We start from the raw sequence: 23946 nt of genomic DNA, 5'->3' as shown, positions 1-23946 counted from the left end.
GCCTGCCCAGCTGCTGGAGCGGAGAGCGCCGCCAGGCTCACGGGGCCGGCGCCGGCGGGCGCAGCGTGCGGGGAAAACGGAGCCGGAGGCCGCGGCCACCACCAGGAAAGCACCGTGGGCCAGCCCGGGCCGGCCGGCGACCATGGACCCGGAAACAGGCTATCAGCTCGGGGTGACCACGCCGTCCGGACCAGAGTTGACGCTGGTCCGCGGCCGCCGCCCCGGCCAGCAGCAATAAGAAATGAGAGTGATCGAGCAGGGGCCGGCATCGGAACAGCCCGAGCGGGATAGCGACATCCGTTCGGCATTATATAGTCTATATCTGCCCTTGTTTGGAAATATGACGGGCAAGGCACTAAAGGTGTTTATCAGGCGGTTCCATTTACGGCACCATGTTAGCCAGCCTATTCAGTATTTAGGGCGTATAAAGCTGAAAAATGTGACAGCATAACCCTCAAAACGGACATTTATCATCTGATTACGCCGAAGCTGACCAGTGACCATGCCCTTGGGAGTCGTTCAAAATGCGGTTGCAGTAGACGCAAACAGGAAACAAGCAAGACAATTTTTGAACAACGAGCGCGCTCAAACAGAACGACAACGAGAGCTGGCGGCACAGAGCAGCCATTACTGAACACCGGAGACCAGGAAAACGCCTGTCGGCGGTCGGCCGGCCGGGGCCACCGCGGCGCAGTCCCACGGGACACACCACGGACACGACCTGTCCCTGGAATCGAACAAGTTTCCGGCACGAAGATCGTATCAGCCGCCGGCCCCCGGGGACCGGCGGGGCACGCACGGAAGTAGCGGCCGCCCGGCACCGCGCCGCGTGCTCCTGGAGGTCCGGCGGCAGCGGGAGGCGCGGAGAGGTGAGCTGAGAGGAGAGGAGAGGGACAGAGGAGGGCGGGAGGCGCGGAGAGGAGGTGATGCGAGAGGCAGAGGAGGGCGGGAGGCGCAGCGCCAGGTGGCGAGTCACGGCCGGCGCCCGACGCAGCCTTGTCAGGAATGCAGCCTCACCGGGCAGTCATGTCCGGGCGGCCGGCGGCGGATTCCAGCGGGCGCCGCGTGCGGTCAGCGGACGGCGGCGGTACCGCCCTCACTTCACTGCTCAGTCACCGTGCAGTGCGCCGTTCGTGGAGTCAACTCAGCCGCGTTTGGAAGCGCCACCCTCTGCCGCTCTAATCAGCTCACCCGGCTCGGATCATTCGAACATCGTTGGCCGTCTGCCAGCCAGCGGCGTCCCCGTCCGCTGACGGGGCGCGTCGGCCCGGTCCGCCGCTCAGAATAGCGCCACTCCATTCTCGGAGAGAGTCGTTGAACGGCCACGGACAAGAATACTGTTGGCAATAGCCGGCGGGCGGCCCGGTCAGCGCCGGGGGCGGCGCCGGTGTCGTCAGCCGGTGGGTGTCGCGCCGGGCGATGGCGGCCACCGCTCCGGTGGAGTCATTGATCCGGTCTGGGCGGCGCTGCTGGTCCGGCTCAGGGCCGCCTCTGTCCCCCCCCCCCCCCCCGCCACCGCCACCGCCGGCGGCGGCCAGTCGAGATCGACCCGGCGCGCCCGCCGGCAACCTGTCTAATTCGAGCGCGCCGTCCCGACACGAGACCAGAAAGAGTGCGAGCTGCATCCGACACCACCCTATTTGCGGCGGCTGAGGGCACCCAACACCGGAGCGGAGAGGCACGCTCCACCGACCGCAGCGCGGCCAAACACAGCTGCAGAGGGACTGAGCCCATACGGCTGGACACTGACCGCTAAACAAAGCTGGACAGAGCTGGTCCACACAGCTGGTGGGCAGCGAGCCTGTTTCGCTTACATAAGTTTGAACTATTCCTCTGGTCAACCCGTAACCTTTGGCTAACGAGTTCAGATAACACCACCGTGTCCCGCAACAGCCCAGCGCAGCCGCTGTCGGCTTTACGCCGGTAAGCTGGCAGCCACGAACACTGTCACCATCGAGAGCGCGCAGCGGTCCGCGACAGTCCCGTGTCCGGCTGCGGTGCCGGCCGCTGCCCAGAGCCTGTGCTGGGCAGTCCGAGCGGACGGGTGATGGGTATGTTTGTGACCTTTGTCCCGTCTCGAGCGCCGTTTGGCCGCAGAGCAGTGGCGACTCCACCGCTCTCCGAGCTGTCCAGACGGGCGGCGCCGCTCGGGATGTCCCAGAATGATCAACAGCATAGACATCCTGCACTGGACAGAGATAAGGATAGGTAAACTAGACTCAAATTACTGTGCAGAGAGCACAGCCAAACTCTCTGGAAATCTCAACATTGAACATAACTTTCAATGTGATGTCCAATGTGGACTTTGAGAAAGCTCTTTTTAACTGCAATGCGAATGCGAAAATTACCCATCTCTGGTGAACATTTACGTCAAAACACCGATGGATAAAAATAACAAATGCGGAAAGAGTCAGGAGGTGGATGAGCCGTAAAATACGTTGCATAAAAGTTATCACTTTGTCTTACATTGCTAACACACGGTAACTATTACACATTATTACACCTACGGTTTTGCTTATTCAGGTCAGCGGCAAGCGCGGTCGAAGCGGCGAAATTTGATTGTGCTTGTTTTTGCTATTACTTCATACTACCAGCCCTATTACGAAACGCCTCAAACACAAGCCATGTACTTTTTGTGTTAGTTTTTGTGACCAACCCCGTGCCAGGCGCGCTCGTCAGCCGCCTACAATATACGCAAAGGTCGGCCAAAAACGGAGCTGCTGAGACAAGGGGGGCATTCCACGATAGATCGTACCAGGCCCGTCACCCTCATCTCTCAGATTTGAATGAAAATTGGTACAAGGGGTAATCATAGGCTCCAAAAACACCTGTCAAAATATCAGACTTCTCAGATCAAAACTTTTTGAGTTACATTGCATAATATTTTCTAAACTTCAGATTGTAAGGGTGAGTTTGATGAGCTATAACTCAAAAACGAGCTAAGCAAGCAACAAACGGTAAACAGCTTTGAACTAACGATGAATCAAAGATTAATACAGGATTTTTAAAATTGGAAAGAAAAGCTTAACATATTGAAAAAAGTCGTAGTATTTTTTTGAATTGTCTATAATGGCCCTTGGGACCAAAATTTTTGCCACTTTTATTTTTTCAAAATAAACCTCAGGTCCTTTAAAATCGACATGCAAAAAATTAGAAAGGTGTTCTTTCTATAAGTTCCTCATTTAAATGTATACAAAATGAGTTTCCGGGGGTCGGTACGACCCCAACTCGCCGTTTCGCCTCTAATGGAGCTAGAACCTTGCGGAAAAAACGAGCATGTGCGCCGTTACAAGATGCATCGAATAATACCACATTTTAAGGTCTCGGGTTCATTGGTGATCCCTGAGGTCATTTCAAGTGACCCAAATTACGGGTCCGGTTTTTGATAGATAACTTCGCAACAAATGGTCGCAGAGCCGCGATTTTAGCATCTTTGTGTTTGCCTAGCTCCGGCGCGTCGAATGGTATACTGTTTGTTCTGGTGAAGTCAGCTGAAGTCGCTGACCTCGGGTCAGCACACTGCCGTGTATTTGGCTCCGCGCCCCGACCGGGCGGCCCAGCCGGCAGCCAGCCCCCGGGCATCGCGTGACCGCTCGAGTCCGCGGCAAAGCCAACCAGTGCGGCGCTGGACAAACAGCGCCGCTACAGAGATGGTTAACAGTCGGGTCAGGCCACGAAGCTGAGTGAATGAGATCATATTGCACATCATTCGATTCGCAATGTCTTTCCGAGTCCATTGGTAGCTTTCCCGTCTCTCTAGCTCAATTTGATCGAGAGTTATGGACGAAAAACGCTTATGACCCTAGTGACGTACGAATGACGTCACGAAAGATCAACAATGCAAAAGTGAGGCGAAAATGACTTCAACTGAACTTTCAGTAACCAGTGATGTCACTAGGCAGCTTTACCACACCATTTGTAGGCTCTTTTCCGAAATCACAATTCGAGACCATTACGGTGACGCAAAATAAGTACATTTATAGAAAGAACACCTTCCTAATTTTTTGCATACTATTTTAAAATGATCCAAAAATGTTTTTAAGTAAATAAAAATTCAAAAAAATTTGGTCCCAAAGGCATAAAAATGCAAATTAAAGGAAACTCGAGGTGTTATATATCAAAAATAGTATATATTTCAAAATTTTGAAAATGCATATTATTCTTTGTTTCAATGCAAGTTTAATGCCGTATAGCATTTGGCATTTGGATTATCCGTCTTAGAGTTACAGCCCGCCAAACTTAGGGCTGCAACGCAAGATTCAAAACATGTTATACGCTATAACTAAAAAACCACTCATCTGATAAGCTTAAAATTGTTACAGGAGGATTCAGAGCCCCTGATTACCCCTTAGACCAATTATCGTTAAAATCCGAGAGATGAGGGTGTCAAATTCGAAAAAAAGTGGTACGATCTATCGTGGAATGCCCCAAGGACCAGTCGTCAGCTCAGCGGTGGCACCGCCAGCGGTGCTCGACATTGATATGACACGGCACATCGGCCGACCCGTACAGGGGTGGACGCAGGGTTAGAACTTGGCACCCACAATCCAGCATAGAACATACAAAACTCCATGAAAAGCCCAGTTTTGGAAGGTTGATCAATGAGAGCTGGATCGCCAACATATCCTTTCAGCTATCCGTCCACTGCTGCCGCCGCTGCAGAGAGCCGGTGGCTGTTGCCGCCGGCTACAAGGGGGGGGGGCGTAGGGGAGGGGGTCTGTCGCCAGCGGCATGCCGGTTCGCGCGGTCCACGGCCCGCTGTGCCGTCACGGTGGCGCCGGCCGACCGGCCGGTCCGTTAGAAACGGCCTGGCGCCCAGCCTGCCGGACCCGCAGGAAAGCAGCGGTCCCGACCAGCACCGAGCGCGGCCCGCCGCTGGACGGGAAGGTGGGGCGGGACACAGCCGATATCAGGGAAGGAAAGGTGGACAGGACTGAACAGGATATGATATTGGTGGCGTTGATTAAAGAGCGCCATGACGATTAAGTAATGCAGAGTGTGAGGATATAGCAGGATGCGAGAACAGCAAAGAGAGGAGGGCACGGGAGAATGCAGCACGCATGGATCGAAACGAGGACGGCGAGCCATGAGAAAACGAAACAACATAGCAGCGCGATGGGGACTTGGGACCTAGTAAAAAGGTCCAACATTCCCAATAGCCGATGCTAGCATGGTGCACTCATATACCGACTACTCGCTGATGTGCAATCCATAGGCGGCGGAACGGGGGGGGGGGGAGGCACCGGGGCACCGTGCCCCCCTTTGATTTTGGCATTTTAACATTGGCCCTATGGGCGTTGCAAGGAAAGAATGGGACCAAAAGTCGGCAGTGCCCCACCCCCTTATTTGAAGGTGTTCCGCCGCTACTGGTGCAATCTGTCGCGATCAATGATGGATGATACAACTTCGGGACTCCGCGGCACAACCTGAAGCCGCAGCAGTGGTGCTCAATGGTTTGGCTCGAATGGGTCAACGTGGTCCGCGCCCTGAAGGATCTGTGGTTGGCATGAGATTTCAGATACTTTGTTTGAACGGTCTGCTGCATGACAGTGAGACAGGGCCCTGATTTCAAGGGAGACGTACTGGCGCCTGATCTGACAACCTGACCTGACCTGAATGACAGATCAGCGGCAAGTCCGAAGCTGTTTTAGAGGTACCTGGGTGTTAATTGGACACTGGTATGACGTGGATGCAATGCGAAAGGAATTACAGATATGAAGAAACCGCAGGCAGCAAGATGTGCTCCAATCCTGGCGTGACGGTACCATCTGTTGCGACCTTGAGCACCGTCTGTCCAGTGACTGGACCTGCCTCCCCGCCGGGTCTCCAGTAATAGGACCAGTAGCGGCGGCACGCCACACCTTTCCACCGTTCCGCTCCACTCGTAAGCACCGGTCCGGTGGAGATCGGTGCCGGCGGCGGCCGGCAGCGCGGCGGCCTTGCTCCGCGCGCGCCGGCCACTCCACTCTCTGGACACAGAGCGGCGCGCCGTCCCAGGTGCGGCCCGGCCAGATGGGGTGATGGGCAGATAACGGCCCGGGCGCGCCGAGTGAGAGTGCCCGACCGACCGACGGTCGACGGTGGTGCAACCGGCGATCACACCAGCCGCGCCGTGGCACCGCGGAGGCGCGCCGAACCCATGAGGAACGGCCTGCAGTCCAGCGCGGCGGCAGCGACCGCCGGTATAGCGGGCCGGCATGCACCGGTGAAAGTGTGAGAACGATGCACTCAACACCATCGCGTGATGCTCGGTCTTCCCAATACCTCCGAGCAAAAATTAACACGAGTTTCAACAATACCATTCGCGGTTAGAGCGTCACACGCGTGCCTTTTCGCGTCACGATGCATCGCTTCGGACCTCGAGCAGACGTCTGTGATGGACGGGAGTCGACAGCGGGTCACACTATGTGACCGGCACTGCACCCGAGCCGGCCGGCTGGCCGGGTCGTCTCGGCGGCGGGGCGGCCGTGTTTATCTCGCGGAGCGCTGCTCCGTGTCCCCGGCCCGCTCGGTGGTCGCCACATCGACCCGGGGCCGAGCGGAGAGCCGGCCGAGAGCGGGCCGGAGAGGCGGCGCGGCCGGCGGCGAACGGGTGGGACCGAGAGGGGGCGGCTGCTGCCCACACCCAGAGGGCATCGGCTCAATACACCGGGAGATGTCAGATGACCCAGGCCGATTGCATTACCGTCAGGTGCTGACAAGGGAATATACATATGCATGGGCAAGGCAACTGTCGCATAGTATGCGTCTCGCATTTGACTGAAAAAAATGGCAATGTAGGGAAATGCTAGGCATGGCAATTCAGTTACAGTTAGGAACGGGGCATATTTGTTTTGAATCCCTCAATAGATGTTTCTAGCACCTAATTGTTGTTCAGCATCAACAAGCTTACTGGAACCTGATTGGCTTTTAGAAAAAACAAGGGTTTGTTGAATTCGGCACCAGCTGAGCTACATAATTCAGCACCTCTTTCATTCCATATTTACATAACCTTTTTCTGACCCTTTTCTCGGATTCGTTTTAGGCCACCATACAGAAAATTTACATTCAGTTCATGGAACACACTGGTTTTCTTTTTTAGGGGAGGGGGGAGGAATGTAGGGAAGTCATATGAAAAGCACACAACTCTCGCAAGGGAAGCACAAAAGTCTTGCCCATTGAAGGTTAACTGATGAGTAGTAAATAGGTGGGCGTGTGGGTCGGCCGGCTCAGTGAGCGCCGTGTTGCTTACCGGAGGGTCCGGCCGGCTCAATAAGCACCATCTCGGCAGCGAGGGTGGCGGCGTGTCACTGCACCTCAGCCACCCGTCCCATTTCCAGCACACCGACACACGTCTCGTCACCCACCGACCGAGCCGTGATCACTGACGTCCACCACCCGACGGACACACTGACACGACCGGAGAGGCGTCGGTCCCGCCGACCACTGCACCGGCGGGCTGCGGACGGCGGCACCGACCCGTCTCCGACCCTGCTGCCACCTGTCGGCCGCGCCGCCAACCACGCCGTGTGGGAGGCTACCTGCTGGACTGCACCATCGATTTCGACCGACGGCCGACGGCCAACTTTCCCAGCAGTGTGTGTAGGGGGGAGGGGAGGGGGGGATGCGGCGGCACTGTCGACTCCGACGCCAAGAAAGCGTAAACCATGGATCGAGTTTCCGTGCTCGCTGTCAGCCCGAATCAAAACAGGACAAATAAACAAAACTGGTCCGCCAGCGTTCTTCACATGGTTCAACTCATCGCAACTCAGGCAGAGTCGAGAAAAATATATCAGTGAGGTTGAAGTTTCACATCGAATTGTTGTGAGGACCAATAGCTGATTCAGCTTTACCACAGGGGAGGACAGGATAGTATCGGCCGCCGGGCAGCACGGGACGCCCACTTTATCTCGTTAAATATTGACAGTTGAAAAGCAGCTGGCTATCTCCTTGATTGGTGAGGCGCCTGTAGCAGATCTCGCGCGTGGTGGTCTTCCATTGAAGTTCGCTTCACTTATGCAATACAAGTTTCATTACAATATATTCGTATAAATTTAGCTCAAAGGTCGAATATTGCTACCAGCCTGACAATATATTTAATGCTAGTAAACCCAAGGATAAACCGCTATAACAAATATTCTGGGCTCCACTAGCAATCAAACATTTCGTCTGTTGTTCCATCATAGAGCACAACCCTTCATCACCTATCTGCCTCTGTGCATAAAGTGCGCCTGTGGTGATGCGTATTTAGTGTGATGTGCACGTGCGGGGAGATGCGAACTGCCGTACTCACCGGCGTCGTCCACGTCGAGGGTGTCCATGGTGGCCGGCCTACACAGCGCCGCGGTCCATCGGCGGCGGCCTCATCCTGGGGCACACAGACACGGACCGGTCACAGAGGGTCAGGTGGGACGGCACAGCCACTGGTCCGGCCGTAGGAGCTGGCCAGGTACAGGTAGTGACATCTATCGACAATGGATGGAGATACGCCGGTGTGGTGTGGTACCGAGCAAACAGCAACACTGATAAGAAAAAAAAAACTTGCTGTTACGAGAAATGTGCATTGTGCGGTTACGTGTGTACCTACGATGCTGGGCTCACAGAAATTTCGAATTCAATACAGGACGTCAACCATACAAGTGTGGATTTAGCAAATGTGAGTTGCCTCGGGTTCTAAATTGAAATTGCATTTAGACGCGCGGTCCAGCGTGCGCTGCTGAGACCCATCGCCGTGCTGGGGTGCAGGGTACGGCTGCCGGCGGGCAGGGAGCGGCCGGTGGCGCCCGCCGGTATTTGTTATCCCAGCCGGCGCCGGCCGCGTGCCGCTCCCCCGGGAGTGGACGGCCACGGCGCGCCCGGCGGACCCGTGCAGCATTGACATGCCTCGGACGCCGCTGCAGCGCCCGCCACGGTCCACAGCGGCCCAGCCCGCGGTTCAGGGTGTACTCAAACTGCCCAGCGGGGTACTCAGACCACCCATCGTTCATATACCGAATAAATCAGAGTTCATCCGTTCCGTTGTTTCCATCCTCAGGATCCTTCTCCTTCACGCATCAATTCTCTGTTCCGTGTTGGACGGGCAACTTTATCCCAAGCGGGAAGTTCCCCTAGGAGCAAGCCCGTAGCCCGGTGCGGTGAGTGTCAGGGGGCTGGGTGGCCTGTCCACTGGATGGGCTCAGTCCCGACGAATTACCAGGGTGTCCGTCCAGACCGATGTCTCCCTCTAATTCCTTTTACCCTCCCGGCTCCAAGACGGTGTCGTCAGACCGAAAGAGCTACCCATGCTACTTAACCCATGCTACTTTTGGGTAGACAATACAAATATTACCCATAGGAGAGAAATTGTTACAAAGGAAATCAGAGAGTGTCCCATCAACTTGAGTCGCAAATGAGGCCTTTTGATCCTGGAAATTTTGTTCTTATTAATGTGGAGACTGGAGAACTGATTTTGTTGGAGAATAAATACACCACGACCAGAAATCTTCAAAGTAGGCATACCAATATGTTATATGACATAAATGAATTTGAGTTTACAACATCAAGTACATACAATCCAGCAATTTCAGCATGCATCTCAGAAGGTGATGTATACCTATAAAATCTGGTTGGACACTGTTCTCCACCCAGATTTAATCTCCAGGACCTAAACTGAACATAAAAATTCCAATACTGCCCCAGACCCCAACTCTGACAATTACCTAATTCTTGAGGGCACCCCAACTCTGACAATTACCTAATTCTTGAAGGCAGTTAGGTTGGACATAAAAATTCCAGTTTTCCATAACTGGCCCATTGTTTATGTGACAAAAAATGAAACTTCACAGCTGTAAATACAAAGTTGGGGACGACGGTGAAAACAGGGTGCCTGGGGCCAAGATTACTTTACTACTCCCCTCCCTGGGGCGATCTGAGCAAGGCTCTTGAAATTCACTCGCACAAACCACGCGACATTTGGGGTGTGGAAGGCATACAGTCTTCAGAGGGGGAGAAGTTGACTTTTCATAAACGGGTGGCAGCATGTGAGCCGCCTGCTATTAGAATGCTGAGGTTCCTGTAAAATTCACGTGATTAGTTGCAACCTTGGCGCCGGTGAAGAAGGTGTAAGCCAGCGCTACCGTTACCGGTAGTACCTACCTGTGTACCAACTGACAGCAACAGGGCTTGCACAGAATTGGAATGAGAAGTCTAATTGATATTATCATAAATTTGCAGGTTGAAGTCTAGTGACTGCTTCAACCTTACTTATCGGATATGAAAAGAATGAAGATATTAGTCTGAAAAAAATGCACCAACTGAAAATTAAGTTGAGTTCCAGTTGCAAATATGCCAGCTTCCAAAACATCTCACCTTTTGCAGTGTGCCACTAAAAGGTCATATCATGATGTTGAATTAACCCAATCAATGTCCAAAAAATGTTTTTAAAATGCCAAGTATCAGCAATATTCATCAAATTTAAGCAATTTTACATATAAGTGATGGGAATGCACATTGCACACAGCCAGCGCATAACAAAAGCAGTAACTCAAAAATCTGTCAGCAGAAGACTAAGAAAGAAAAATTTATTAAGAACACATCAGCTACAATGCCAACTTCCGTTACATAACAATACATGTTAAAAATTCAATGGCGCATATGCGGCATTCAATAATCCAGTTTTTCCGCTTGTGGTCCTTTTTTCGCATTCTCATTGGTCAGCTTTTGCGAGTGTTGGCAGCTGTTCCTAAAAACAGCTGACAGCTTCATAACAGGCAAGATAACAGCTAAAGTAACAGCTGGATATCAAATAACCTAAATAACAATAGGCTTGTACTTTTTAGGGCTATGGACGGCGAGTGCACAACTTGAAATGGTATTGAAGCAATTTAGGTGCGTTTGAACAAAAGAGGGACATGTCAGTGTTCTTTAATTGGATCTCTGTGTTTTCCTATTTTGATTTCTTACTCCAGTCCAGTTGATATTTCAATTTTGACATCCTGCCGACCAGTAATAACATTTTAATTTTGATCAAAATTGTTAAACTTTGATGTATTCAATATTTTCAATTAATTTGCCTTATGCTTCTGTTTCCTGAAGCTGACCATTTTGTGTGTTTTTGTTGTTTCAGAAATGCTATTCTTACAATTAAATTTTGAACTGAATATTGTGTCACAATTCCATGGAGGCTCCACCTGCTGTCATCTCCACGGACTCTGAGTGGTATTCAGAGTATATAAAACACACTGATAATCCTGAGATCCAGCAGCTTGAGCGACAACTTATTGAATCATCCTCCAAACAGCAAGTCGATCAGGATTCCACAAAACATACTGAAGATGGAAGCACTCAGAATAGCACTGCTTCAAGTCCTTTGAAGAAGAATCATCTTTTTACTGATGTATGTACATTTAAAGATCAAATAAGTGCCTACTGGCAATGTGAATTGGCTGTGCAATTGCATTCCATGATGGAATTTATGCCCATTTTATAGAAAATCATTACCTATTAGCAAAACTATAGTTGCTTGGTCTATGTTTACAAGCCAATAGCTTGGCTCCTAATAATACACTTTGTGAGTTGGGTAGGTCATCATTATCTACATCATGCATGTGCATTCAAAAGATAGGTACTCAGTTAATTCAACTTTTCAAATAGTTCATAACAGATCTACTGGTGGTTTGGATGATGTAATGACCCTTAGAGCTCATACAGAAGAGTAACCATACTCTGTAGTTTGTGATGGATCCTTGCCCTGTCATATCTGTCTTCTCTCGACCAGACCCGGCCGCCGCCGGTGTCCGCCGACGATATTATTCGCTCCACCGGCGTGACCGAGGAGGTGGCAGCCGTGCCGCGCCGGCCGGCCACCGCCGGAGGAGGCGGCTCCAGGGATGGCCGTCCCACCCGCCGGGTCGCCAGGGTCACGTCGTCGGTGTCGGAACGGATACAGATCAGCACGGTGCGTATTAGTGTATGCAGCTCTTTCACTGGTTCGATCGAAACTCGTATTTTAGGTTATCGAAATTCAATGCCAGCCTTGCTTTGTTCATGAAATTGTTCATTGGCTTACCTACTTACGGTACATTGATCCAATATTTCTCGCGCAATCATGGCTATCGCCAGTACATTGCTAAAAATATTTATGGTCTGTGCAGGCCACGCAGTCTATCATTGTTGAGTACGTTTGAGATATGACACATCTGAGGTGGTATTGTCTCTATGCCACTCTTCCAGTCTGTGATGTTTTATTTGTCTCCTCTGTGCACAGCGCGAGCGACCCGCGGGTGCGGCGGATACGGGGTCGACACAGGGCGCCGGTCGGCCGGCGGAGGGCGGACTGAGCCAGGGCGTCGGCCGGCCAGCCGTCTACCAGGACATCATCCGCTCGCTGCAGGGTCTGGCCGACCAGGACGTGGGCGCGCCGCCGGCCGAGCCGCCGGAGCCGACCGCCCGCACCGTCCGACTCAGGTGACCGACCGGGAACCGGAAGTCGGGACTGGGAACACGGGAATCCCGACCGGGAGCTGGGACTGGGAACACGGGAGTCCCGACCGGGTGTGGGACTGTTTGTTTATAGGAGCCAGTAATAGTATCTACCGCTGCTACGATCGTGATTTGTATGACTTTGCTTTCAACCTTCTGTGCTTGATATCGTTTTAGATGAGTTTTTGATCCTATGTTTTTGATAATACGTTTATATGAAGTCACTTTTTACCGCCCAACAGCATCTCGAAAACCTTTTTGATCACGCCTCCTCTCTACGACAGTTCCGCTGTGGTGGGTCGGCCGCGGCCGGGACCCAACACCCGACCCGCTCCCTCCGCGCCGCACCAGAAGCCGGGCGTCAAGAAGACGACGCCGGCGGCACGAGACGATGTGACCCAGCGGTATCTAGCCTTTATCGACGAGGTAAGACTGCCGCACTACTCCGTCAGAGTGCACAGAAGCTGACGAAAGATGGCATGTTATTGTACGATAGCGTCAATTCCAGTGATACAGTGTTGCGTTATTTTTTTGTTTGTTGATGTGACACCCCTCTCCGGTGTGCCCGCTGTCTGCAGCTGATTCAGGAGAAGCAGGACCTGGCGGGTCGGTGTGAGACGTTGGCCTCCCAGGTGGCCGCTCTGGAGGAGCGTCACAAACAGCAGCTGACCGCCCAGCGCGACCGGCACAGAGAGGAACTGCAGGTGAGCAGTGCGCGCGCGGTCACTGGCGGAAAACGACAGCAGCAGTCTCCGGTAGTTACTGACTATATCTGCCAACCGCTGACAGTCACTGACTTATGACTTTCTAAGCTACAACTGCCAGCGGCTGGCAGCTGTCGACTAGGTATATGCGGCCGCTAAGTGCTAACAGTCGCTGATTATCTCTACCAGCGGCCGCTGGCAGTCGCCGGCTATCTCTTGGTACCGCTGGTTGTCAGTTCAAAACCCTCGGTTAGTTACACGGATGCTCATTTTATTATCTTTTGCCTCTGTCCACAGAGCTGCAAACGCTCCATGTCGGAGGCCGAACGCAGCAAACGGCAGAAATGGATGGAGAAGGAACGCGAACGCATCAAGGTATGTCTGCCAGACGGAGCTCACAATTAGTTTCCGATGTCGGTCGTCTACCTTGTGCGCACTTTCGAGGGCGGTGATTGAGTACTTCTTGTTTTATCATGTGGACATTGTATGTGTCTTTGGCTGGCCGAATAACTCGGAGCAGCTTCAGCTGTCAGCTCTCATCTCGATACAGTAGGTTTCGGTTTACATCCTCCAATGAACGCTCAGCACATGCATTTTTTCTGGATTGGTGCAGTATAATAAAGTAGACCAATCGTTTATTTTTTTTTGTGTTTCACTCATATGTTTTGAGATCTTCAAATTCTGCTATCATTGAGTTGTCTTATTTGCCTTCTTTGAAGCTGTACTTTTTGGGTAACAAACACTAATTGCCCTGACGACTGACGAGTTTCTTTTAAAGAGGCATTCCCATATAAAAGTATATTAATAGGACCGAGGGCAGGCCAAGGTCCTAAACTAAGTTGCATTTATCGAACAACATGGAAAGCATATTTGCGAAAAAACCAAATGTACCTGTAAAGAAGCTTAATCAAACACAGTGTTTTTTTCGTGGTTTCATTTTTACTCTTGAATTATATTGTATATCACTTAGATGATTATGGTATAGACAATGGGAATGTCTCTTTAGTAGTTCCCCGTACCTATCACCTTACTAGTCGCTGTCTGACGGTTTTGGCATTGCCTGCTACCCTTCTTCACTGACCAGGATTTCTCTGTGGTTGGTAAACACATCGGCCAGGTGGGTAGATGTCTGTTACCTCAGTGTCCGGCCGGGTAGCTCAGTTCTCCCAGTGGCTGAGACCCTGCTTTGTCCTGTCGTCCCCAGCTACACCTCTACACTGGCTGACTCGTGGTTCATTGTGGCGTTGTAGATATATTTGTGCTATCGTCGCTTTGTCGCTTTTTCAAGACTGATTGACGTCGCCTTACGACGTACGCATACTTGTTTGATTGGGGGATGTGAGCTGTGGTATTTCTGTAATAACCTATCTCAAGTAGGCACACCAAGCGCATAGCTATTATTGATGCCAGCGAGGAGCGAGGACTTCCCCATTGAGTTGTGTCTCATATATTTTCTCAGAACATTGGGCTTTGTACGCTTCGTATCAACACTGATTGGGGTTCCGCGGGAACCAATATGAATCATTGTTGCATGCCCAATGCCCCCTGCTTATAAGGTAGGATGTATTGCTGGCTGCTGCCGAGTATTTTAATGCTAGCATCGTGCTCATACAGGTTTCATATTGAAATGTTATTTCGGTTCTAACTATGATACGGGTTTCATATTGAAAATATTATTTTGGTTCTAACTATGGTTTATATTGCTATCTAAACTACGCGAAACAGTTGAATGCTAACCGCAGGGAACTATTTGGAGAAGTTTTTCACAATTATCACAGCCGCATGACCATATTTTAGCAAGCTATACGATTATCATTACCTTTTCTTACCTTTTTTGCACCATTTGAAGTTTTTTTTGCAAGATACCACTTACCCTTTTCCGAATGCATATGAACGCTTTTTGCACGTTTTCAATTCGTGTGTGTATATTACTCACATTTTCACCATTTTCAGCCACTTTTTGAAGCAATATGCTATTCATGCGACCGCAATGTTCACCAACATTGAACACCATTCCCAGATGCGTAACATGTACCAACAAGAACTAAGATGACGATTAAAATATAGTATCACGATCATTTACGTATTAGGTATCAACTGTTTGTTTATCAGCAAACTCCCATGTTTGTTTGCTTGTCTTGTGTCGATGCCTGTTTGCGTAATGGTATCGACCTATACCTAATACTAGGATGTATTTCGTCCACACTTGTCGGCTTGTCTCCCCTTCTATAATTGTCATATTGCGGTGATTGGAAAAGTAATACTGAAACTCACCACTCTGCTCCGGACGATAATCTTTTAGTTATTGTGAACGGACTTGTCGTGTTTTAACGCAGCCCGTCTGAACCGGTGCTTCAGCTGTTTACGGTACATTTAGTCATAGCCATATGAGTCCACCTTACCATTTTGGTTTTGTATGGTAGTATATGATCGATAACATCATTGTCTCCCTTCACTCTTTTCCTACAAATCTGTGTAGAATGCGCCAATATGAGCTTGCAAATGGACACTCAACTACTCGTCCAAGAAGATCAGGGTAGAAACTACTGAATTGATTGCACAACCTATATCTAGACATCCAGTTCCGATAAGAAAGAAGCCTACTACCCGTCATTCTTCATTTCTCTTTTCTTTACAATCGCCGTTGTATTCCTAGGTTTGTCAAAAGTTTTATCCGCACCGTGTATAAACTATGTGCCGACTTTTGACCTTCCTCCTAGCACCAAACTGCCGAACAACTGAAGCTCCATTTGTTCGGCGTGTGTTCCCCAGGAGACCACGGCTCGCGGTGTGCAGCCTCAGATCGAACAGATGATGAAGCAGCACGCGGAGGAGACTGCACGTATCCGGCAGCACTACGAGTCTGTGCTGGCTGGCGGTAAGTAGCGTGGAGGGGTCGGGCAGCAGACAGCGGCGGTGATGAACTACTATCGTAGGCGCCTTTAACCTAGGGTCAAATGTGCTCGGGGTTGTAGATGGTGTGCCTCATACGATATATTGTTTTGGAGTTGATTTTGTCAGTGTTTCTGTAATTCACTAGTCATGTGGGCATTTTGGCAACTGGTACTTTTTCCTGTAGCATATGCCCCGTCTTGTAATTGTTTGCTTCGAGTTCCCATTTCATTCCTGATCATGCTCATTCATTCAGTCAACTGACATGACATAATCTCAGTTCTGTAGTGCGCCCCGGCCCGGCACCTCGCAAGCCCTCCCCTGGGACATCTCATCCACATCTCACACTCTGCGCCGTTCTGACCAGGTCACAGCGGCCAGCTGGACGAGATTCGCGGCCGGCTGATGCGGGAGAAGGAGGAGGCCGTGGCCACCGAGCGACGTGACGCCGCAGCGAGGTACGTACCGGGGACTGGGCCTGCTCTTTAGTCAGGTCGGTCACTGACACCGGGCAGGGCTCGCCGCGGATGGGGACCGGGGTCTCACTCTCATGCCTGCCATCCGTACCGAGAGGGTACCTACCAGGGCTGCGGAGTCGACTGATTTTCGGTAACTCCAACTCCGAGTCCGGCTTCCAAAATTGACTCAGACTCCAGTCAGAACTGTCGACTCCGACCGACTCCGACTCTGACTCTGCAGCCCTGGTGCTTACAGGCTGCACCCTTCTTATCCAGCTGTGGTGAATGACAGGGGTTGTATGTCACAGAGTAGATATGTGTACAATATGTGTGTCCACGTGAATCACAAACGCACGATGTGTGTTCGGCTGCTTACGTGCGACAAAGTCACAAAGGGCTGATGTATCTTTTTTGGTTCCGGTGTACACTATCGTAATTAGTGCCCTGTACACTATATAGAGATTGACCAAGACAGCTCAGCTGTGGACGGTTTTGGATTTTGGGGGAATAAATCATATTTGTGCTCTGATGTTATGCTTCACGTTGCTTAATCCTTGGTGTGAATGTGCTTGACGAGGTCCTGCTTTTGGCGGGTTCCTACCGTTTGAATCCACTCAGCTTTTCACTCATCACTGACGTTCTTTTCGATCATTTGCACAAAAAGATACTTTCGGATGTATGTTAAAGGTATATATGGAGCACACGTTGAGTTATATGAAAAAAAGATACTGAATCGACGTTAATCGCAAGGGTTTGTCGCATGAGTACCATAACGCATTAATTGGTGTACAAAGAGAAATGTAAATTTCAACTCTTTTAAAGGCTTATTGTGAATAATGGTTTTATGTCAACCCTCACGCCCTGCTGAGTATTGTGTTCTATTGAGGCTTTGCGGTATTGTATGTGACGCTGGTCGGTGTAAGGGAAGACACCGCTCTTTTACGAGTTTGTTGTTTCCTTTTCGCTATGTGTGTGGCACAAAGGCGGGCAACATGTCTTATTGGGTTTTGCACCGCCGTCTTTAATTAAACCCTTTTTCATGTACCAAAGCTTATGCTTTAAAGCGTCTTCTTACACTGCCAGACCATCTCGTCATGGCACGATACTCTGTCATTTATTCCAGCTTCCTCCGCTAATGTTTTGTGTTCATTCTATCCATTGATTCATCACAGCTGGTCCTCGTTTACTACTGTTATCAGTCCGTAAGTTTTGCCAACTATCTGTTGAAATCAACAGTAACTTGTTGCCGACAACAGCCCGATAGTTGTAGCCGTTTCTTGGCGGACAGTGTGCGCTATTTGTATGTGTGCTAGCCGATTATGATCCGTATGTGTGTTCGATGTTATTTGTTACGCTTACTGGTGACTATCTTGCCTTGCCCACGTTCGGTGCACTCATTTTCGATTATTCATGCATTGCTTGTGCTAATTCCAAACTCAGTATGACGCTGTTGCCACTTGCCAGAGTTGATTTTCCAGAATCCGAACACGCCAATCATTACCCTTTGAGGCCCACAGGCTCCATATTTTATACCTTCTCTTCGTTCTTTACCTTTTTCAAATAAATATCTTGATATTTAAAACATTGCAAGCTAGGTTACGGTACAAAGGCCTACTGATATTTTTGAAACAAACTTTTCATGCTGTTTTGATTTAGATATCCCATTCTGGCATCGTGCTGTACTTAATTGAAAACGCTTTACCCGTAAGCATGGCCTGCATGAGTTGCCATTTTGTACTTTGCGTGATTACCTTTGCCTCATCAACTCCATTAGATGTAGGGTCCAACTTCAGATGACCACTGATAATATTCGTGCTCAGCACGTATGTTCAGCACCACTGCAACTCCTGCATGCGCAGCACCAGCCTGTATGCAGTACTACAAAGTGGGTGTTCTATGCCTCATATTTTGCTTTGCGACGTAAGGCAATCGAAAACAAGAATGCAGCGTACCTGGTAGCGTTTATATAATTTTGTCGCTTTGTGGTGCTCTGTAGCATCTATCGCTCATTGGTCTAAAGTAGTAGGACCGATGATGTTTCGCGAGATGAAAGCATGAGCGTTGAGTAGTAACGGAATCCGTGCACGCGTTACGCCTATGTTCTTAGAAGTCGTTACGGTGTAATCCAGTCCATAGGGTATGATCAAGTCTGTCCGAACCTTATTGGGATGAAAGACTAGACATGTTCGAGTCCGTAATTATTGGCATTATTTGAATTCGTCACTGTCATATGATAGTTAAATGAGCCATTGCAAGGCATTGTTTTGTATCGTTGTAGCGCATTGCTAAGTTCTATCTGGAGTTGCTAATCCTGCAGTTAGACAAGCACCATGTATATCGTAATAAACATTACTACACGTACGACGGTAGTAACGAGCCACCGTAGTAATACTGTTCTGCTGCCTGGATTATGCGCCCTACAAGCCCATGATCCATCGAGGACGTCATGTAAGGTCTCAAATTATAAACTTAATCCACAGTCGTTGCCGGCCAACTGGACCGGCTCATGTACCATTCTCGACCTCCCACTACGTCAGACATTTCCCTCATCAGTCACCATGCCGTCACTGTGTAACGTCTGATATCCCGTCCTGTCTGCCGTTGGCGCCACGCTGACACACCCCTCCCCTGGACGGCGCGCTGAGCAGGTTCGAGCGGCAGGCGGCGGAGCAGGCGGCGCAGCACGAGCTGCACTCGGCGCGGCTCACCGCAGAAGTGCGCGAGCTGAGGACTCAGCTGCAGGCGGCCGGCGCGGCGGCGGCCGCGCAGCGCGAGGAGGCGCAACGGTAAGGCATACAGCATCGCGAGGGGTCGCAACGGTGGATGTGTTTGGAGGATGCAGCAGTTGCGCATATTGAATAGTAATTAGTAGGTAGAGCGGGACTTTCCGCACAGGAAGTGTAGTTGGGTGTGTTTGATAACGGCTGTTCTAACAGGTATTGTAGGCGTGCTATGGAATTATGTTGTACCATGTCTGTGACGCATTTCGAACTGACCGGTACCAAAATTAGGGCGACTTCGTTAGACTGGGAAGTGGGAACAACGGAGTCTCACAGTTTTCTGTAATGCCCCGACTTATCCATGTATGTACCAACGGAATGCGAGCATGCTCAGCCGCGATGCCTCACATTAGTCCCTACCATCGTCCATCCGCTGGCGGAGACTCCTCATGAGGCGACACAGGACGGTCGCCTTATAGGCTTATACAGTAACGATTGGTTGACGATTGGTTCAACATGTAGTAGTTGAACCAACGTCACCTTAGCTGTTTTTTTTTTGTGTCTTATGTATTTATAAACCCTGGTCAGTGGTCAAACTGTCCCTCGTTTCCCCTGTCTGCTGTCTTATTACCGATGCATTATGCGTTCGTCGTGTCCCTGACGCCGCCGTGCCACCCCAGGGAGGCCGAGCGGAGGGTACGCGAGGCGCGCGACCACGCCGAGGAGGAGTTTCGCGAGGTGCGCCGCCGGCTACAGGACGAGGCAGAGGTGAGAGGCGCGCCGGGCGCACGGACGGACACACGGTGCCGGGAGGGCCTGGTCGTACATACGGGTATAGGGATCGATGTGAGGCGGTAATTGCAGGATACATTACCCATTACCTCTAACATATGACCCATTACGCCCATCTGTCGATTCAGAGGAGTTATAATTTCAGTATAGTAATATTTTTTTTCGTGATCTCTCAGCCATTGAACATGTCTCAAGCTGTTCACATCTATGGAAGCCAGCTGTGCATTTATAGAGGTTGCAATGGCCGATGCTGCTTTGTACGCTCTGACGACGCGCTGACGGCTCATCCGGCAGACCAAGTGTCGTGAGCTACGTGACCGACTGGCGAAGGAGACGGAGGCGGCTCTGGCGCGGCAGAGAGAGGAGTTGGAGGCGGCCGCGCAGAGGTGAGAGAGCGCGGGTTCGGTCACGACTGAGCTGGGCCGACTGAACAGCCCGAGCGACTCCGGCCGTCAGCCGCTTTGTGCACAATACCAGTACACATAAAAGTGCGCCTACCTTAGATGCTTAGATGTGCCTGTTTTGAAATTAGTGAGGCTGGTGGAGCTATGTTTGATTTAAGTCGGTATGGACTAGGCACTGGTAGGTCGAGTTCGGCGGTGACTGGCTGAATTTGCTCCAACATCAGTTGAAGCGTTTGCTTTTTTTCTATTTTCTCCATCAATGGCCCCGAATACATGGACAAGTAAATACGTATTACGAACGGATTTTCCTATTCGTTCAGGATTGTAATGCGTTTGTAATACGCATCTGAATACTCATGTATCCCGCTCAATGACGGATGTAGATAAACAGAGACGACGTGTAACCATTATGCCTCCGCCCGACCCCGTCTTCAATCGCTGTCAGTCCTCCGGTTCACCCGGCTGTCTCGGTGAGCTCCGACCCGTGTGACCCCGCCGTCTGACCGTGCCCCCCCCCCCGCGCCCCGGCCGCGGCAGCCGACACCAGGCTGAGCTGCAGCGACTCAAGGACGAGCGAGACACCCGCCTGGAGGAGGTGATAGAGCGTCTGGAGCGCGAGGTGCGCCGCGCCGAGGAGGGCGAGGCAGAACGGTCGGCGCTCAAACTCAGGTTAGCCGCGGGAGGCTGCTGATAGTTGCGGGTGCAATGGGTGTTATGACTGTCAGTGTGCTGGTGTGATGGTGAGCCCGTACATACTTGGATTTGGGATTAAGTTTTTGGATTTGGTCATTTGATATTCGAGTTTTCTCAATATCATGGACTGTAACTTTTATATTGAGCATGGTAGTGAACATGAAAAAGAGTCAAAATTGTGTTCGTTGTTCTTCGAATCTCCCTCGTAAGTCGTATACCCAGACTGAAGCGTTTACCATCCTCCTATGCGTCTGACCAGCCCGTTGGGCTCTCCACTAACAGAAAGCTGGAGGAGAAGCACGCACTGGATCTGCGCGCGCTGGAGAGTTCCGAGGAGCGCTTCAAATCCAAGTACCTTGACTGCCGCGCGCAGCTGGCCGAGAGAGACGAGCAGCTGCTGGAGCTGCGCAGCCGCGTCACCCGAAAGGACGCCGAGATTGCCGAGATGAAACAGGTTAGAAGATGCGACCGAGCAGAGGGCAGCAGCTTTTGGTGTGAGGATAGAAGAACCGCAGAAGAACCGCTATGGATGGTTGTTTTAGGTTCGAGAGCGCCGGGGCTGTTCGAGGATCTAAGAGGGTTTCAGTGGAGGAGGACTGGTGTGGAGGCTGACGGGACCGGGTACTGAGATCGCCGACTGTCTGGACTCCCTTCCGTCGTTTGGTACACTGCTGGTCAGAAGGTGTTACTTCACACTGTCGCTCTAAATGACTGGTGATCTCGTCAATCGGTCTGTACTCTGTCCCGCTGGTCTCCCGATGGATAATCTGTCTCCCTGCGTGACCGACACCCGCGGCTGCTCCGTCTGTCCCCCTTTTAACCAGCCTTCCGCTGCTCTCTGTCTCGCCGGCAGACGGCCGAGCTGATGCAGCAGGAGCAGCAGCAGCTCGGAGAGGTGATCGAGTCCGAGTTCCAGAGCCAGGTGGCCGAGCTGCGCCGAGCCGCCGATAGGTGGCAGCAGCGTCTGGCGGACGCCGAGCGGCGCCATCAGAGCGAGCTGGCCGAGCAGCAGCGACTGCTGGAGAGCTGCCGCCAGCAGCGGGAGGCCGACCTGCAGGAGCTGCACCGACAGTCAGTACCTGTACACAGACATACAGACAGACAGACAGACACATAGAGCTGCCGCCAGCAGCGGGAGGCCGACCTGCAGGAGCTGCACCGACAGTCAGTACCGAGTACCGACACACACAGACACAGAGACAGACAGGCAGACAGACAGACAGACAGACACAGCTGCCGCCAGCAGCGGGAGGCCGACCTGCAGGAGCTGCACAGACAGTCAGTACCGACACACAGACACACAAATACGACTGTGACGAGGGTGATAACTGAATACGCAGTGAGGTAGTGTCTTAAGCTGCATGTTCTTAACGTGAGCTCAGATAAATCGTTCGCAAAAATATTACCGAGGGTGATTGGGGGTACCGATCGTTCGTCGCTCGATGACGACGAAATACTCGGCCTTTATTGTGTCTTTAACTGGCACCACTTCCTTGCAACCATCGGTGATTAGATTAGATGCATGCTAACATCGTAAGTATTCCCTTTCGTGTCAGCACTTCTAATCAACGTGTGATTGTGTTCTGCAGAATAAAGGAGGCACTCTCCGTGAAGGACCAGAAAATCGAGGAGCTGTCTGCCGCCAACCAGCTGAGTCAGAAGAAGATGAAGCAGCTGGAGAATTTGCTGGACAAGATGCGTCTGGTGGGCTGCCGCTGCGGCGGTGGCTCCGGGAGGAACTAGCGCCGTGTGGTGTTTGTGTGGTGGTGTTTGGTGTGTTCGCTGAGAGCTGTTGTGTGTGTCCCACACCGCGTGTGTCGCGCCGAGCGCTGCTGTTTTGGGACTTGTGCTGCAGCCTCTAATATGTCGAATGGTGTTCGGCTCGCAGCCTACTCCATGGTGGTTCACGCAGTGATAAGTGTGGTGTGTGCGTTTCACTCCAGTGTCGCCAGTAGTCGGGCCGCCGAATATCCGACGGGGCTGGCCCGGTGCCTCGCCGGGAGCTGTGGTGGGCTGAACCAGCGGCCCGACTGACCCGCCACATGTGCCGTGCTCCGATGAGCCCTGACCACTCCACACATTAGGTGTTTGTACATGTGCGTTCTGCGTCCACAGAATGTGTCCAGCCTTCCGTCCACAGAATGTACTCAGCCTTCCACCTTCGTCCACAGAATGTGCTCAGCCTTCCACCTTCCGTCCACAGCGCACGTGCAGTGAATCTAGTCTGGTCCCCGTCGGCGGGCGGTGGCGAAATCACTCGCTAGTCTTTGTTCTAGTCAGACGTATAAGCCTACGTCGCAACGCTTGTTTGGTGTCTCACCACAGTGCCAGCGTGATATTTCTCACACTGCCAGTACCATTCGCTGTGTCACTGCTCCGTCCAGCTGATGCTACCGCTAGATCCCAAAATATTTACTTTATTTATTATGTTATGCCAAAGATTGTTTGTCATTTATCCAATAACTAATCATGGTCATCAGTCATAATGTGTAGAGTGCCATCTCCATTTTCCAGAGTTTGACGTGGGGTGATGCCATCTCCGCGGCGACTTTTACCATCCCTTCGATGATTCGTGTGGTGCATGATTCCTGAGTTCGAAGAGACTAGCCACTAGCCAGTCGAGCCAGTGGAACATGACAGTGAATTCGCGAGTGTATTTCTTACGTGGTTTGCAGCATACCAATACATTAAATGAACTTCGAGCAATGTCAATGTTTGCACTTCGGGGACGATAGACTTGGCTCCTTATTTGCCAGGAGTCAATTTTTTTGTTGACTTTGACCTTCATGGTTATGACCTAGGTGAATCAATATCGCGATCAAGCTGGAGTCTGACGAAGAAGCAA

General features: G+C 51.3%; 2 protein-coding genes across 6 annotated transcripts in view; one reads left to right on the top strand and one right to left on the bottom strand.

Annotated features, from left to right (window-relative positions):
* The window catches only part of LOC122378292 (rap guanine nucleotide exchange factor 1-like), a 55580-nt gene extending 45093 nt beyond the window's left edge, over nucleotides 1-10487 (bottom strand). For 3 of the 5 annotated variants that reach the window (XM_043359171.1, XM_043359175.1, XM_043359176.1), the window contains exon 1: nucleotides 7232-7414. In XM_043359171.1, the coding sequence (XP_043215106.1) occupies nucleotides 7232-7262 (31 nt within the window). In that variant the 5' untranslated portion in view covers nucleotides 7263-7414. Of the gene's footprint in view, nucleotides 1-7231; nucleotides 7415-8272; nucleotides 8348-10113; nucleotides 10306-10326 lie in introns of those variants that run through there. The other 2 variants (XM_043359172.1, XM_043359174.1) reach the window with 2 other exon arrangements.
* A 1236-nt stretch (nucleotides 10488-11723) lies between these two features.
* On the top strand, nucleotides 11724-23801 carry LOC122378291 (centrosomal protein of 131 kDa-like). Its single transcript, XM_043359170.1, has 14 exons — nucleotides 11724-11914; nucleotides 12224-12423; nucleotides 12723-12864; nucleotides 13017-13142; nucleotides 13440-13517; nucleotides 15915-16020; nucleotides 16402-16492; nucleotides 19141-19278; nucleotides 19893-19980; nucleotides 20299-20390; nucleotides 20946-21077; nucleotides 21384-21555; nucleotides 21955-22172; nucleotides 22691-23801. The coding sequence occupies exons 5-14, from the start codon at nucleotides 13455-13457 to the stop codon at nucleotides 22842-22844; spliced, it is 1254 nt and encodes a 417-aa protein (XP_043215105.1). The 5' UTR covers nucleotides 11724-11914; nucleotides 12224-12423; nucleotides 12723-12864; nucleotides 13017-13142; nucleotides 13440-13454; the 3' UTR covers nucleotides 22845-23801.
* Nucleotides 23802-23946: the final 145 nt, after the last annotated feature.

This window comes from Amphibalanus amphitrite, unplaced genomic scaffold (genome assembly GCF_019059575.1).
Source record: "Amphibalanus amphitrite isolate SeventyFive unplaced genomic scaffold, NRLGWU_Aamphi_draft 000057F_arrow, whole genome shotgun sequence".
NCBI classification, from domain to species: Eukaryota; Metazoa; Arthropoda; class Thecostraca; order Balanomorpha; family Balanidae; genus Amphibalanus; species Amphibalanus amphitrite.
Note: the sequence above shows the minus strand (reverse complement) of the source record. Positions and strands in the feature narration are given on the sequence as shown.

Coding starts and splice junctions, on each gene's coding strand:
- LOC122378291 (XM_043359170.1), top strand. CDS start 13,455: ATGTCGGAGGCCGAACGCAGCAAACGGCAGAAATGGATGGAGAAGGAA. Junction 13,518..15,914: donor AGGAACGCGAACGCATCAAG/GTATGTCTGCCA, acceptor TGTGTTCCCCAG/GAGACCACGGCTCGCGGTGT. Junction 21,556..21,954: donor AGATTGCCGAGATGAAACAG/GTTAGAAGATGC, acceptor TCTCGCCGGCAG/ACGGCCGAGCTGATGCAGCA.